The sequence below is a fragment of the Dermacentor albipictus genome, chromosome 3, assembly GCF_038994185.2.
Source record: "Dermacentor albipictus isolate Rhodes 1998 colony chromosome 3, USDA_Dalb.pri_finalv2, whole genome shotgun sequence".
Classification (NCBI taxonomy): Eukaryota; Metazoa; Arthropoda; class Arachnida; order Ixodida; family Ixodidae; genus Dermacentor; species Dermacentor albipictus.
The window spans coordinates 155,713,462-155,730,941 of NC_091823.1; the positions used below are offsets into that span (position 1 = coordinate 155,713,462).

General features: G+C 46.2%; 2 protein-coding genes across 4 annotated transcripts in view; one reads left to right on the plus strand and one right to left on the minus strand.

Moving 5' to 3' along the window:
* Positions 1-17,480, plus strand: part of LOC135920594 (acetylcholinesterase-like) — a 230,232-nt gene that overhangs the window by 150,399 nt on the left and 62,353 nt on the right. The gene's annotated exons all lie outside the window — the stretch shown is intronic.
* Positions 1-17,480, minus strand: part of LOC135920597 (uncharacterized) — a 214,307-nt gene that overhangs the window by 14,430 nt on the left and 182,397 nt on the right. For 2 of the 3 annotated variants that reach the window (XM_070536204.1, XM_070536205.1), the window contains exons 8-9: positions 15,516-15,734; positions 10,327-10,464 (exon numbers count right to left, since the gene is read on the minus strand). In XM_070536204.1, coding sequence (XP_070392305.1) covers positions 10,426-10,464; positions 15,516-15,734 — 258 coding nt within the window. In that variant the 3' untranslated portion in view covers positions 10,327-10,425. The remainder of the gene's footprint in view (positions 1-10,326; positions 10,465-15,515; positions 15,735-17,480) is intronic. The other variant, XM_070536206.1, reaches the window with a different exon arrangement.

Consider the following 17,480-nt stretch of genomic DNA (forward strand, 5'->3'; position numbering starts at 1 on the left):
TTTGAATGCTAACGGGTAGTGTTTATGTTATTCAAAAAAAGAATATAATGGATGGGTTATTAAAATGCACAGCAAATAAAATGTCTTCGAAAAAATTTTCAAATTGAGTTGGACATTCTCTAGTACAAATAAAAAGGAGATGCATACAGAAGCAAATATTTTCGAATATGAGCTATTTCTACCAACTGATAGCATGCTCAGTGTCATGCAACTGTCCTGACATACTCTCAGCTTGTGCAAGACGCCTCAGTGTGTGTTTCACTGCGTTAAAGAGTTTATTTTGGTTTCGATGAGGGACACCTGCATCTCAGCATCAGCCAACAATTTGTTTTTTGAGCGCAGGCTCCTTCAAAGAAGCGGTCGCATACTTAATTCCCTGTTCATTCCTCAGTGCGTCGATCCTTTCTGTTCTCGTCCTCCTTTCGCCACGCGTTCACCCCACGGACCATTTGAAGAATACTCTTGGTGAATTTACAGTCAACGTCCAATTTTTCGGACCCCCTAGGGGCCGCGAAAACTTCCGAAAAATCAGGCAGTCCGAAAAAATAAATTCATGTCTTTTACTGCCCTTAAGGGCTAAAATCGACACATGTACGTCTGAAAAAGCTCTGAATGCCTGTCAGTGAATTTATTAGGCATATCGGTGCTTCTACTGTGACAGGTGAGGGTGGGTGCACACATGTAAAATTAAGGAATACATATACTGTCCCGCGACAATTGCCCCTTCCTACGCTTGTTACGCTTCACCGCGTCACACAACTGTAATGAGGCGAAGCAGACTTTCGGGAAAGAGCATTATGCAATGCGCCGTGCTTTCCGAGCTACGAAGACAAAATTATTGCTGTCAGCGGAGAAATGAAAAAACGCGGCACCGAACGACAAAAAGCTTAACAGCGAACGTCGAAGCAGCTAGGCCTAGCGTTGCCGCAGTGGTGGCCACGGCTGCCAGCTGATCTGCGTGCGAGAGCACCGGTTCAAGGCGGCGAGGTTATCAAAATAGCAGCGGTGGTGGTTTTCATTAATGCCGTCTCGGATCTGCGATCACGCAAAACGTTTAGAAAATCGGACGGCAAAGAGTTCTTGCGTCTGAAAGTTCAGTCGTTATGATACATTGACTCTTTGGGGAACGTGGTGGTGCCGCGAAGCCGTCCGAGTTATCGGGAATCCGGAAAGTCGGTCGTTGACTGCACACTGGCAACTCCTCCAGCCGACGACGATTCGTTACGAGTCCTGTCTGTTTCTCGAGCCAGCATTACCGCGACATTTGACCCTCTAAAAAGTTACAGCTAATTTTCCCTGATAGAAGCACAAATTCCCTGAGTTTTCCCTGAGTTTTTCCAGACTACTCAAAATCCCTGAGAATTCCCGGTTTTCCCGGTTTTCCCGGTTGGTAGACACCCTGCTTATCAGACACCAAGTCGTTCCGTAAGTAACTCTTATTCCGTGGTGAAACCGGTGCTGCGTGGAGTGCCTCACGAAAGTACTTTATTCAGCATCCATCTTTATCTTTAGCTGTCTTCAAAACAGCTAGTGATCACAGTCATTCTTTCTGTATCTAATTGACCGAATAAAAATAAACTGAATTTCATTTCATAGAGAACAGGGTGCTCCTCCTCCACATCCTTCTTCTGACATAATACAACGCCCATACGTCGCTCGCTAGCATCACACTCAACCACAAGCTCCTTAGTGTAGTCCGGAGATCTGAGTACCGGTTAATGCGCTCTTTAGGGCGCTGAAAGCCCGTTTCTTTTCCTCGTCCAATTGAGCTGTTGCCTATCCCGTGTACCTTGCAATGTACCTCTGATAGCCTGCGACTACTAAAAACTGCCCAATGTGGGAATTTGTGCGCGGCGGCGGAAAATCATGTATCGTGGCCACCCTCAAGTCGGAGACGGCGGCCGCGGTGCACCGCCGTCTTCGTCAAGACGCCGACGGCTCCGTCCGATGACATGTCCAAGGCAGGTTACCTCTGCTTCCGCCAGCTGATATTTCGGTGCATTGACCGTTAGGCCTGCGCCACGTAGGCGCGTCAGTGCGGCCCGCAGTTGCTGCATGCGCACGGGCCAGCACGCGGAAAATATCACTGTGTCGTGAGGGAAGGGGGCGACGAACTCTTTCTGCCCCCGCAACATTCTATTGATAAGGCTACAGAAACAGCATGGCGCCTTAGTTAAGCCAAAGCTCTTACGTTAGGTTAAAAATTACCCAATGGCAAAATAAATGGAGTGCATCTGCAAGCCTGCTCAGTGGGGGGGGGGGGGGAGGGGGGACCTACTAGTAACCTCCGACTAGATCTAGGGTGGAAACGAATTGCGCCCTGCTCTCTCGACGCGTTCTTCATTGTAGGGAAACGGATAGATGTGACCCTTTCCGATTGAATTTAGGCTGCGGCAATCGACGCAATGGCGGATACCTTCCTGCTACTTCGACCAAGATCAAAGATGAGGTGTAATCACTCTCGCAAGCCTCAATCACTGACAGTGCAACATTTCGTTCACTCCGGTTTCAATAACGCCACGCTGACGCGGTGATACGCGTTGCGCCATCAACCGTACTGCCTCTGAGGAGGTTGATTTGATGTCGTGCGTAACCGCAGACGTCCCGCCTCGATTTTACACAAAAATATTCCCTAACCTATGCAGTTATGCACCATGGTAATTTCTGAGCTCTTTTCATACCGGCAAGTAGCTTAACCCTTTATTGCCGAGTGTTGTCTACAGGTAACATAGCCGAAAAAAACTCTTGCTGTGTTTCAGTATTGCGTACGATGTTTCCAGCTAAATGTATTCGGGCATCGTCACCTGAAAAGACGCAAGCATCAATTGTTGATTCAGAGCTGGAACACTGGATGACGAGGAAGTAGCTTGGCATGCGATTCACTCTCTCTTTAAAGCAAGGCCAGAGGAGACAATCCGATGGAAGATATCCAGCTGCGGTGGTGCCACACATGTGACGTGACGTAGATGAAATGTGTACCTGTGGTTCACATATGATCAGAGCTGTCTATATCAATTCAAAACGATGCCTAATGAATTTGGGGCGAAGCCTACCTCCAGCTTCTTGCCTAGGCTTTTACCGCTGTAACTAAAAAAGTTTCCACAAAATGTGTTTTTATGTTCATTACGCCTATTGTTGATGGGTTTTCATACTTAGCTAGGAAATAAACATTTTTCTGGGTTTTTAGGCTTATCGTCCTTAACGGTTTAAGGACGTATTGCACCACGACAGGATCGTCGCTCCGGCCTTCCCTCCGTTCTTGAATCATGTGGAGCAGACGCATAGTGAGCGTCTGTACACTAGATCTGCTGGCAAAAACCTGGTTGCCAAATCATGCATGATTCTTGCCCAAACATTGCTGCTGGTAGCCAAAGCTCCCAGTCAGTATTTCGTTCGAAGCACAGTGCCCCCAAAGCAATTGCTGATTGAAGCTTCTCGACAGAACTTGATTGAGTGAGGCACACGAAGCTGTTGATCGGATTTATTCTTCACCTCTACTAAACGTCGTAGCTAGAGATCTACAGAAAACAGTGCTCTTATCCGCATTTAAATGGGAAATGTGATTTGCGCGATGATCGGAAATAGCGCCTTCACTATTGATACAGAGCCGAGCTCTTTAAGTGCACGGAGCGGCTTGTGGGAACTTGGTCACGGCAGGAATTACAATTAATATATGACGAGATCCTGATGTCCTTGCTGATAGTGGGCCTTCTGTGTCGACCATGAGCCGACGAAAAGGCACCATGATTATTGGGACGAGCTTCATTGGCGATCTCGATTTGACCATAGGTGTGCCTACACGCTTGCATGTGTCGCATTTCCGCCCCAACCGTGCTACGTCTCGGAAATAGCATTCATGCCACAGATGGTCTTTAGTCTTCTTAACAGCTAAGTGTACTGACCCAGAGCTTTCATGTGCCAAACAACAGAGATCCTGACCATATGCCTGAGGCACGATCACCTGATCAAACTTAATTCACCTACAATCAAGGTACTTTCGGTACGTAACACCATCTCCCTCAAGAAGCTTTGGATTTTAGAGCGCAGCTTTAGGCACCTGTTCCTGTGTTTAGCGTCCGCCTTCGACGTTACCGAGCGAACGAACACGGCGAAGCATGAAAGAGCAAACGCAGAGCGCAGCCTGGGACGAAAGACGTTGATACCGAAAAGAATGTGAGACGCAAAGCGGCGGGAGGAGGTGCAGCGCAATCATGCGGAAAGCGGAGGAGAACTGTATAACGAAAGCGTCAGAAGAAATGCGTAGTTGCGCGCAAGACAGCTTGCGCGGCGACAACCGCTACAAGGTGGCACCAGAGTAGCGCACTGTCATCCGTTCAGCGATAGCATGTGCCGAGTGCCTCTATCGGTACCATACACGGAAACAAAGCGTTGCCGGATTGCAGGTGTGTCTGCGGCGGCTACGGTGAATTGCACCCACGCGTCACCAACGCGCTGCCGCTCGCGATCTTTCTATTAGCGATTCACTCGCGCCACGCTTTGCCCCACTTTGCAATGTGAAACACGAGACAGATTATCCGCACCAGCCAGCATGTCGCGAAATGAAATAATAAGTACAGATCTGGGATCAAATACCGCATTTGGGAGTACCATAATCGTTAATACTTTTTTTCCTTGTAACACCTTCTCTCACAGTGCATCGGATGCTTTTCAGGCTAGGGTCCTTATTTCCCGCGGCTATCAAAGTGTTTCTGCTAAGATGTGCAAGCTTCTTTAGGTTTTATTACGTGGGCGCCACACAAAATTCCGTCTACTGTTCAAATTTTTTGGAGTCGGGCGTTTTCTGTGCCATTTTCTTTTACAATCGTAATACGAGATCCTTTTCCTCGTCTCAAATTTCTTTTCTCGCTCCACCTTAATCTCTGTTTCCTCTCTGCAGCAAGTATTACATTTGGGACGATTCTCCTGCGTCTCCTCCTTCCCTTTAGCAGGCACGAACTTCTGCCTCTCGAACTTGTATTGAGGGACTGCCTTCTTCTGGTCTTTTGTTCCGCAAGTCCGACGCGTCACGTACTCTGCTAGCTCGGCGGCGGTGGTCACTGTGCTGACGCCTGGCCCATCTTGCACCCAATAGCGTAGTTGCTCTGGTAACCGTTCATGAAACAGCCCCGGCGTGACAGACTGGAGAAGTCTGTCGTGATCCCGAAACGCTTTTTCTTCCAGAAACCACTATTGCCTGCTAGACATTAGATCGTACGTAAATTCTGTATAAGGCTCGTTCCTAAGCTTTTCAGGTTCGCGAAACATGCAATGGAACGATTCTGCCGAGGACCTTTATTTCTTTAGCAGACTGAACTGGACTTAGTCGTCGTCCACTGCCTCTTGTTTTCTTATGTGGGCTGTTACGTCAGCTGCTCGGCAAGGTAACAGTGTGAGTAGGCGCTGTGGCCACAGCTCACGAGAAAAGTCTTGATTTTCGCAAGTTCATTCAAAGTTCACCGAAAACTGACCATTTTCGTCTCCGAGCTTGTGTGGCCGCGTTAGACCTGTAAGTGTTTAACATAACCTCCTCCACTGGACGCCTCACAGGCCCGACTTGGTGCCCGAGCGCGTTTCGACTCGATGTAAAGCCGCTTCATCTCAAGTTGGCGTTGAAGATCTCGCTCTTGCATTTTTCCTTCCAGGTTCAAGTTCACACTCGTTCACTTGCCTTTCACGTGCACGCTATTCCGCCTGCCTTTTCGCCCTCTCCCGAATTTTATCTTTCCATTCCGAAAGCTCAACATCGTCGGCCTCTGACGCATGAATAGCCCTGATCAACTGTTGTCTTTTGTGAGCCGCAGACATACAGACGCAACTCCTTCGCAAGCTCCAAGAGCCGCGGTTTTGGCAACTCCTTCAAATTCATGGCTAACCTGAATACTGCTTTCTCTACTGTTCGCGCTACTTTCTTGAAGCTGACACGAAATAGGCGACAATGACAGTTTTTACCCCCTTTGTTACCTACACTTATAGATGCCTGGTAAAACTTAGTAGAGAAAAATCTCGCACTCCCCAAACCTTGCAGCCAAAAATCTGACCATTCCCACTCAATGTTGCATCCAACGCAAATAAGCAGTGGGTCTCGGATCGCACCTGAGGCACCGCTTCTTACAGGCGGGAGCCCATGACCGTCGAGGTAGTAGCGTGCCCGGCGGTCTTGAGCTTGGCTAGCAGGGAAGGTTCCAGGCCGAGACGCGGGACGATCGATGAAGCGGGTCAGCTCTACAAGTTTCTTGACCGAGAGCGACCCACATTCTAGCTTGTGCTGAAGGCTGAACTGCGTTGTCTGCGGCGTCATTCATATAGTATGGAACGCCCTCGCTCAGAAGCAGAGAGCGAATGCTCACCACGCTTGCGGCCGACGCTCTCTACAGGGAAGCCAGTACACCGAATTTTTTAACTGTCACTGCCCCAACAGAGGGAAAGGTGCTCCCTTGCGAAGGAGGCGGAGAAAAAATGAATACACACACAAAGCTTAACAGTCCCGCTTGCTGAAGCGTAACACCACTAGTGAGCGAGAGAAAGAGAGAGAGTGACTGTGAAACGGAAGGGGTGCTATTTTCCTTTTCATAATCACTCTTTCTATCTCACCGGTGTTGTCTTCCTTCAGTGAGCGGGAAGGTTAAGCCCCATATTCGATGCAGACGTCAGTGTGTCGCGCTTGCCTTCGCCAAGGAGCAACGTCTTTTTGCCGTTGAAGCGCCCTAGGCGCTTTCTAACGGGTCCTGGTGGCTCGGCATATCTCAAGCATCCGGACTTTCGCAGTGGCTTTGGAGATGAAAGATTAACGTTTTAGTCGCAACATCTAATTCATAATTTTGTCTGTACTTGAATCAAACTACTTCCTATCCTCTACGTTGTCCTCGGTTTCAATGTCTGTTCACTTTGCCTGCTTAATAAAACTAGATTGACTACTTCCACTCTATTCTTGCCCATTGAATAGCTACAACCTCGAAAGTAACAGTCTATGTAGCTGCCTATCATGATGTTTTATTTCGACAGATGGGTCATTTGGTTGCGCTTCAGTCGCGTGCACTTCGCTACTTCTAGAGACGTCTATATGCGCGTTGCTGTAGTGTAGCACTTGTGTAGCAATAATGCAGGATATCAGGCTCGCTCCTTCGAGCGCATTACGTCATCGGAGTGTCCATGCCGTGAAGGTGCGTGTCTACCTTCAGCGTCGTCCTATATCTGCTTTTAACACCTCACAAACATTCTCAAAATTTTCTTAGAAAGCAATACCAGCCACATTTCACTTCGTATTGCTGACTGTGCATAATTATATAGTATAGTTGCACATAACACAAATCCATGAACAAGCTTAATGTACTATTCTTTCTTGTTTCCTTGTAACCCTCTTTCCTCATTGTTCGCAATTTTATGTTTTATCATTCTCAGCTCTAGTAGCCGTTTCAAAGTCTCAGCAAAAGGCTCCACAATACGGTGGAAGAATAGACCGGTGCACAGAAAGTGACGTCTTTCTGCAAATCGAGCTGACTGCAACTTTTTTCACGCTTCCTCCCTTTGCCAGCAGGAGCGCTGCAGTGTTGGACGGTCACATGTTTTGTTGTCAAATAGGGGCGCGAGGCCCTGCGCTCATCAATTTCGCTGCAACACGGCCTTATAACGCGCTATGTTGCTTTTCTGTGGCACTACTAGCTCTTTTCGATTTGTATTACTGCTTCCGGTGCTATTAGTGAAGAAGATTTGAATATGCAACTAGAGACCACCTACCGAGCTACCTCTTGGAATCTGATCAGCAGTGCTTTCATCCATCGTCGTACAACGTCTTAGTTGATCCTTTCAGCAAGTGTGCCGATTGTGCTTGTCTATATGTGCTTGTGTTGCTTCTCAGATGAAAATGGCTGCAACGTAGCCTCGATTGTGCCTAAGCATGGAGGCTGTGATAGAGAAGTACTGAGCTGAACGGGCGATCAATGCCGTTAGAAGTTTGTAATTTTTAAGTACAGTTCGTTTCTGCCCATTGCTTTCTTCAGGAACAATTTTAGACCATTATACTAGGTATCACATGCATTATTGAGACTTCTTTATATATCCCTTTGGGAAATGTCTTTACAGTCGTGCATGTTTCTCTTTAATTTTCACACAATTTTCACTCAGTCGTTCCCACGTTATAATTTCGAATATCCCGTACTTCCTTCTTGTTGACCTACTTTCACAGTTCATCGAATTCTATCTGATCTCTTGACTTCAATATTTTCAGGCCTTGTCGTTTCTTTAGTACTTCCTTTCTTACTTGGCAGAGCTTACCTACTGGTTGCCTACATTCCTTAACTCCTACTTCAATTGTTGCTTCTAAAATGAGCCTAGTTATGCTTTCATTCATCACGTCTATGGTACCTTCCATTTTCTGTTTTAAAGATGGACATTTGTTTGCGAGCACCAGCTTCAATTGGTCTGCCTTTACTCTTACTGCGTATAGATTGGCATGTTTCTACTTTACCAACTTTACTCTTTCTCTCTTGAGATTGAGAGAAATCCTAGACCTCCATAGCCTATGGTCACTTTGCTTTACCCCGCCTAACACTTCTACATCCTGCGCTGTGCTAGTATTGGCAGAGAGTATGAAATCTATTTCATTCCATGTTTCTCTTTTACGGCCTTGCCGAGTCCGTCTTCTGTTGCTGCGTTTCCTCAAGAAGGCATTCATTATTCGAAGGCTATTTCTCCATAACTTCTGCCAACACCTCTGCTCTACTGTTCCTAGAATCGATGCCGTAGTTCCCCATTGCTAGTTCACCAGCCTGCTTGTTACCCACTTTTGCATCGAAATCGCCCATCACTAGAGTATACCGAGTTTTCACGTTTCTCACCGCTAATTCATCATATTCATAAAACTGTTCTATTTTTCCATCATCATGACTGAAGGTTGGAGTGTATTACTATCACTGTATACTTCCAATTAGGCTTTATTACGGCGACTGATATTCTCTAATTTCCACGGTAAAACTCACTAGTGTTGCCCGCTGTGTCCTTATTAATTAGATGTCCTGCTTCGTATTGTCTATTATCTGGATGACTACTGTAGCAGTAGACGTGGCCGTTCGCGCTGTTTAGGACTCCCATGTCCTAACCTCTCTGAGGCTAGTAATATCCCAGGAAGTGCCTCGTAATTCCTCAAGCAGCGCTGCTAAGCTGGTTAGCCTCACTCTGGATGATGCAACTGAACAATGGAAGGTTCAGTTTTCAGTGGCGGCATATCCGGATCCAGAGCACTGTCTTCCGCATCGCCGCTTTGACCGCCGCGTTGGTCAGCTGGTCCGCAGGCGCTGCGGACTGGCGGCAATGGGTTAATTGCAGGAGTCATCAGGAAGGTAGCAGCCACATAGTGCACCAAGGAGGCCAATTCCTGTTCTGGTGAGGAACTGCCTTTGTCGAAGCTTAGTGGGGCTTCCAAAGTGTGTGTCACCTAGACTAGTATAGTGCCAGTAGTCGTGCGCAACTTTTGTTTGTCGATGTAAGGCGCTATTCCACGCCTGGGAATGTAGTGAACTGGAGGAGGATTCCAATTTACGACCTTCAGATTATAAGCTGCACGCCGCAACTTGCAAGATACCCAAGATTTAAACAACAAATATTAAAATAAACATGCGTGGTTAGTAGCAAATGTTCTTGGCATGCATGCTATCCAGGGACATCGCTTCATTCTGCAAGCCGCGGTTTCTCGACTCATGTGCACAACTTGAAAAACTTTGTAATCTGCAATAGGTGGATGCTTTTGGATATTTACGAAAGTTGGGCACTAGTAAGCACGCTGCCCCTACAGTGAACTTTCACGAGTTGAGCCGCAGATTTAAGCCTGGGTAACGCTACAAAGCTTATAAATTTAAGAGAATATGCCTTAGCTTTCTTCCCAAAGTCTCGCCAGAAGCTTAGACAGGTACACAGGCACTAGCGATTCCTTTATGCTCGCGCATGTTTGAGGAGACCCACCCGCCGCGCCAGCCGCTGTTGTTTACTCCCCAATGACCCGCGCCTTCGGCCGAGAAAGACGTAGATCAGGACAAAAAAAAATCATTGGCATGGCATCCTCTTCCACCGTGCCCCACATATCGCGCGGGGAACTTCGTGCAAAAGTTATAAACTCGGGGCATCATGCGATAAAATGTCAAAACTCCCTCGTCGTAGCGTGCGTCGGGCCGTCGTCAAAAACACGACCTCGGAAAACTACCAGAGTTTGGATCTGAACAGCCTAGGTCGGAAACCTGGCTACATAGATGCACGGGTTGGCGAATCTGCAATAGTCCTATAAGAAAGCGTTGATGGCGAAGGAAATCCTCCGCTTCCGGGGTAGATCCCGCTTACCGGTGAAGTAAGGATGGACCAGCAACGATGTTCCATCAGGCTTCGCCCGGCGGCCCTTGTTCTTGTTCCGTGGCGATGATGATGATGGTGAAGCTTCAGTCAATGGCACAAACCCACTGAGGGGGATAGGCCAGGAATCTGGTGTTAATATGATTCAATAAATAATATAAAATGAATTGGTTAATAAATAAATAACCCGAAAAAAGAAAAGAAAACAAATAATCCAAGATGCAAAATGAACTATGAATACATGAGATAAAGTATTTATCAATACTATAGTAAGCCTTGCGTTTAAAGGAATGTTTTAAAAAAGGAAAAGGATGTACTTGAACTTGAGTAAGGTAAATTATGAATAATAATAGTAAGTTTTTAACTGTGAATTTGTGCTTTTACTTTTCGAATTTTCTAAAATGCAGTAGAAATAAATCAATTCTTGAAACTAAAAACTATTAACAAGGCATTCTTTTTGTGCCACATAGAAAGTTATAAATGGCTAGGCAAACGTTCCTGTGGCTATATCCCAAAACTGTTGCTCCAAGGGATAGTATAACAGTGCTACTTAAAGGTAATCCTAAATTTTGAACTGGAATTTCTAGACATAGTTTTCGAACCAGCGGCATGATAATAAAAAATGATCTATAGTTTCTGGATCATTGAATAGGTAGCATAGAGGGGATACCGCCAGACCACATCTGTGCAAGTAAAGATTAAGTGTTGGAATACGGCAACGCAGCCTGGTAAATGAAACTTCAAATTTCCGGTTATGACACCATTGCCGGTTCCAAGAATAATTTAAGTGTAAAAAATCTTAAGATTTTGCTAATGACAGAGCGTTTTTTTCTCGCTCAAAGAACATTGGCGATATCTGGCTGCAGTAATGTGCGCAGTTGCCGGCAGCACAAATATCACAGGGCCTGCTAAAGAAGCTCGTGCTAAAGAATCGACTATTTCATTAATATGAATGTCTCGGGGGCCAGGTACCTATACTATATGCACTACACTTAAGTGAGGTGGAGCTGATGAATGAAACGTGTTTCTGCTTGTTGACTTTGTAGACGCAGTAAGTGCACTGCATACAGATAGAGAATCTGTGACGATAATAACTCTTGTAATATGAATGGGTAATTTCCGCAAGGCAAGAACTATTGCCAGAAGTTCGGCATGAAAAATTGATGCGTAATCAGGTAGGCGAAGTGAAAAAGACCAATTGAGGGATGGTGAGTAGATACCCATACCTGCCTTCTCTTCACACGAAGAAGCATCCGTCGCTATTACGTTTATTTTGAAGCAGGCCAAATAATTTTGTAAACGGTCATTCAAATATGTTTGGGGCCGAAATTTCGCAGTGTGTGGAAAAATGTTTGCAAATTCAATTTTCAGCGACCCCGGAGTCCTATGGAGCGGAATTATTTCTCTAAGGTGAACAGTTAAAGGTGCTAATTGTGCTTGCACAAATACAACTTGCGGGGTATGGAACCGTGACCACGTAGTCTCAAGAAACGGACTTGGTTCACTGATAAATGCATATTGTCCGCGTCGTAGCGAAGACTCATAAGCTCTTAAGTAGGTTTGAACCGTAAGCATGCGGTATCATGTGTGAAGAGTAGGTAGGCGCGCTTCCTGGTATAATACATTATAAGCAACGAATTTGGGAAGACCTATACATAGTCGAAGAGCTTCTCTTTCTAACAGAACAGGGGCCTTAATTTATACTTTGCATTTCCGGAGAACAAAACACAGCCAAAATCTAGAATCGGTCATATATACATACGATAAATCATAATAATGTGTCACTTCGCATACCAGAGCGTCGGATACTGATTCTACGTAGTAAACCTACGGCTCGTATCGCTTTCGTTACAATATTTTCTATTTGAGAACGCCAGTTCAGTTTTCAGTCATATGTGATACCTAATTATTTAAGCGACTCTACCTGAGGAATGGTTCTCTGTTCATATACTAATGATAACTGTAACGGCCCGAAAAGCGGAAAAACAAGGAGTGCACTTTTGTTTACGTTTAGTGACAGGTGCAGGTTCTGAAGCCCCGTCTGTAGAGTACAGAGGTACGTTTGCAAAGACAGGTGAAGGGAATGGATGTCTCTAGCTGTCGCGATAAATGCAATGTCATCTGCATAGACATACAGACACATCCTGGTGCAGTGGTACTGAACTCGCCAACAGGTTAAATAGTATTCGAGACAGCACAGCCCCCAGGGGCACCCCTCTTGTCTGATCTAACATTTTTGAAGAAAAGCCGTTTTGAAAACAATGAAATTTTCTGTTTCTTAGAAATTCAAAAATCCGTGTCGTTATAACGACACGGATTTTTGAATTTCGGAAAATTGTAGGACTGCAATGTGTCCAGCAGTAGAGAGTACTCAACGCTGTCATAAGCTTTTACTATGTCAAGTGACACTAAACCGCTAACTTCTTTTTTATGCTGAGCAAGTTGGATGCGCCTTTCCAAATCTACATGCGCACACCAAATGGAGAGACCGGGCCGGAAACCTATTTTACTTGGGCTCAGTAACGAATTTTCAGATATATTATCTATCATACGATCATATAAAGCTCTTTCAACAAGTTTTACCATATTTGACGTAAGAGAGATAGGCCTAATGTTGTCAAGGTTGTAGCCAGCTCCTTGTTTTTTAAGCAGCGGAATAACTTTGGCTGTCCTCCATTCTGGTGGAATCCAAGCATTTTTTAGAGAATAATTAGCTGCGTTAAGAATGTTATCAGAAGAGATTTCAAACAACATTTTAGCATGACATTGAAAATGCCGTCAGGACCTGGAGCTGAGGCAGGCAGAGATCTAAGTACATTAGAGAGCACTGACACTGTGACTTCCACGAAGTCATCAGCGATGGGAGGCCTTAGTGGACCATTCGGCAAACGTGATGTTAAGCGTTGCGCTAAGCCCCTTCCTATGAATTCTAAAGAAGCAGAGAACTCGCGCGGTGAAAGTATTAGCGATTCAGTATTCACTGGTGTTGGCATGAACTTCCTATATCGAAAGAATCTGAACAGAGCTTTTTTGTTGCTGGGCTTAGAGAGGAATTCATGATGTTTTTCGTCATCCTCGTGTTTGGTATTCGAAACTGTTCTCTAGAGCGCAGCAGCTGCGAATTTATAATCACTCCAGTTACTCGGGCATTGATTGTAAAGTAATTTCTTGCACGCGGCTTTTCCTCTTCTACATTCCAGCGTGCAATCCGAATTCCACCAAAGAGAGGTAGTACTTTTACTTATCTTAACATTAAATTGGCACTTTTTAAAGGAACTTTTTACTACTGCGCAAAGCCTCATGGCTTTGATGTCATTCGGTAGAGTTTTCTGAGAATTAAGGACCGTTTTCAAGGTACTCTGAAATTTCGGGTAACTGACAAAAGTACGCGTCGGAGGCTACAGGCGAATAACAGGGCAGAGAATGTCAAACCTAATAGGTATATGGTCACTATTTGAAGCTGAGTCGACAGTAGACCACGAAGTTACGGAAATTGCTGAACAGGCAAATGCTAGATCCAATGCGGATTTAGAAAGACCCTAAATATAGGTAGCTGACTTCTTGTTTAAGCAAAAAATATTGATTATTTGCCCAGTCGGATAATCGCTTTCCACATGGGTCAGTTTTGAAACACACGATCCGAATTAAAGTCTCCGGCTATCACAATTTCTTTCCCACAAGAGTTGCCAACGGTATCGAGGAAACGAGTATCATGCACGCCTGTGGGAAAATATGTATAAGCTAAGGAAAATGGGGAAAACCAGAAATAGTTACATCTATTGCTAGTATCTCACACTCCGTAAACATATCCTGGCGGGAAATTTTCACTTTGTGGCATATTTTAGCTGCTATCAACAAAACAAGCCCTCCGCCTCTCGATGGACGGTCCAATCGAAATAAACGATAATTTTTTATATGAAAATCTTGGCCATTGGAGAGCCAAGTTTCCTGCAAAAGAATAATGTCGGGAGAAAGTTATGAGCAAAAATATATTAAATCAGTAGCTGCAGAAATATAGGAACGGGAGTTCCACTGTTATGCCTTTAAATAACCTATGATGAATTATTGCCTGCTTTAGAAACCGCTTGCTCTAAAATACTGTCTTTTAAAAAATCTTTCTTTGAAAGACTGTCTTTACCGTACTTTGTTGGTTTTTATTGAGGGTCAGAGCTGGAGGAGTTAGGATTAGAATCTGACTTGGAAAGACTATCTTTCACAAACCTTTTGGTTTTTGAGTGCGGGACAGAGATCGATGAGTTATCGTTAGGTGATCTTGTGCGTTTAAGAGTCGGGAGGTCCATTTCTACATCCTGGCTGTGTACCGACACTGAGCCAGAGAAGCATCCGTTGTCGGTCTGCCGAGTTGAAGTTGATGGCCTCGCAATGTCTGCGTCTTGTACAATAACTGATGAGGGATCCATTAGTTGTTCAGCATTGGATGTTAGGGTCTGCGTAATAATCAGCGAGCTAGCATTAGAACTCGCTAAAGGACTGAAAAGCTGAATCATTTGTGATGTCAACCCTTGAGCTAGAGTCTCCGACAGGTTTGATGTTAGTCGTTCCATAGCTTTTGACAACGCCTTTTCAACCGCTGTCGCAATAGAATCGGAAAGGGCTGAGTCTGCAACCATTTGCTGACGGGCTGTCACTCCTGCATATCCCTTAGACCTCCCCTGGACCTCAACAACAGCAACATGGCGTGAGCAACGTCTCCTTTCAATTAAATCTACAATTTGCATTTCCTGTGATCTTGCAGGACAGTTCGAGTAGTTGGCGGAATGACCACCACCACAGAGACAACATTTCTCTAATTTGGAGGAACAATTACTAAAACTGTAGCTGTCTCCACAAGCACTGCAGCGAGATGCAGATCTGCAGCCTCTGACGCTGTGGCCAAATCGCCAACACCTGTTACATCACAAGGTAGAAGCTCTAGCTCCACGCATTCTGCAAATTAGGGGCCAGACCTTAATTTCTGTTGGCCGCATCGTTCCAGCACATGTAACTATGACTGACTCTGTTCGTATCTTCATATTGTCAATCACTCGACTGCACTGGTAAACGGAGATGACGGCAGGCACCGAGAACATTTCTAAAATCTCCTCAGGGGTTAAAGTGACATCCACCCCTCGTACAATGCCTCTAGAGCATGCGAGATGTGGTGGTACGAAATAGCTCACCGGATGGGAAGCGAACGTGGAACAATTCAGGAGTTCTTTGACACAGGTGTGGTCTGGCGAGCAGCAGAGTATGCCACCTCTGCCGAACTGACGGACCTCGGTGATTTGACGGAAGTGGGGTGAGGCCTTCTTCGGTTCGCCTTGGATCGTTTTGGGGTTTTTCATATTGATCGTACAGCCGTCGGTCGCACCATGGTCACAGGAAACGTGCCGGCTCCACTGCGAAGCAAAAACTCAAGTGGCAGCTCCTGAGGAGCTACCGAGGCTGACCACGGGGAAGCCCCGTAGCCTGGCGATGCTATAGAGATCAAGCAAGGCTAACAGAAAGACACATCAGAAAAATATATATATAAAAAGGTTATGTGAAATTACAAGCTGACCAAAGAAAATGCCACCCGATACTTGACCTAAGCCCCCAAAGCAGGAGGAGCCAGAACCGAGGAACGCTATTCTCAAGAGAGAGAGAGAGAGTAAAACTTTATTAATATAAATAAAACAAGGCACGATGGTTGGAGCCCCTATTCCAGGGCCCCACTGGCACGAGCGGCTCGCTGGGCTTTGTCCAGAAGAGCCAACTGGCTCTCCCGACCCTCGTCCGCAAGCCATGCCTCCCACTGCCTATTCCTCATTAGTGGATATGTTCGTGTAATATGGGACTGTCTATGTGCGGAGGCCTCCTGGGACACTCCCATGTGATGTGTTTTAGTGTGGGTGTGTCTGTGCACCACGGGCACTCGTCAGTGAACCTCGTGGGGTGTATTCTGTGTAGGTGGTGCAGGTTGGGGTATGTATTCGTCTGAATACGACGCCAGTCCCTCTCCTGTTGGCTGTTTAAATTGGAGTGAGGATGTCCAAAACGTCTCCGCTCCTGCCTTTGCTGTAGGAGGATGTCACGAGAATTCGGTGGAAGGTCATCGCTAGGCCATGCCGTTGCTCGGACGTTCAAACCTCGAGCAATACGGTCTGCCCTAGCGTTTCCTGCCAGTCGCTCGTGTGCCGGACACCAGACGATAGTGTGGTGCCCCTCCAGTTGAGTGCCTAAAATTTTGATTACTGATTTGGGTGCCGTTCCTTGCAAAAACAGGCGGCAAGCCGCTTGTGAGTCGGATAATATGACAGCCGAATTGGTTTGGCGCTCGGCGTCCTGAATGGCCAAGGCGATGGCTGCAGCCTCTGCCACGCATGCCGAGGCGGTTTTGAAGGATGCCGTTCTTATGTTGTTGTTGCATGTAGAAACTATGGTGAAAGTGTCTGAGCTGGCTCGACTGGCATCCGTATAATACACCCCCGGTCCCATGCCGAAACGTTTGTGAAGGGTCTTTGCCCTTGCTCTGCGTCGTCCGGGATGGTACTTGGGGTGCATGTTTTTGGGAATTGGGGCCAGCGCGATGTGCGATCGAACATTGCGGTCTATCTGTGCCGTTTCCTCTCCGCAATACTGGAGTCTCAGGGGAAAGCCTAACCTCGCCAATACTTCCCTGCCCTGAGTTGAAGAACAAAGTCGTTCTTTCTGGGCATATAACGTCGCGACTGCGTACTCGTCAAAAGTATTGTGCAGGCCCAGTCCCTCGAATCTCTCTGTGCTAGCGCATTCGGGAAGACCAAAGGCGGCTTTGAAGGCTTTTCTTATTGTTGCGTTTGCCTGTTTATTCTCTTGGTTTGTCAAGGCCTGATATGGAAGGGCGTATGTGAGTCGGCTAATTACGAATGCGTGAACCAGGCTGATGGTCTCTCCCTCAGTTAGGCTGTCTCTGCTTTTTGCCACTCTCCTTATCATTCTGGCCACGTTTCCTGTGACCGCCTTTAGTTTTTGTAGGGTGTGAGATGTTCCAGCATTCTGCTGTATTCACATCTCCAATATTCGGAGTGTCTCCACTTCACGAATTGGCGCCCCGTCGAGAGTCAGAGTGAGCGGCACCCAGTCCTTCTTTCTTGCGTATTTCGCACGCACCCGAATGAATTCCG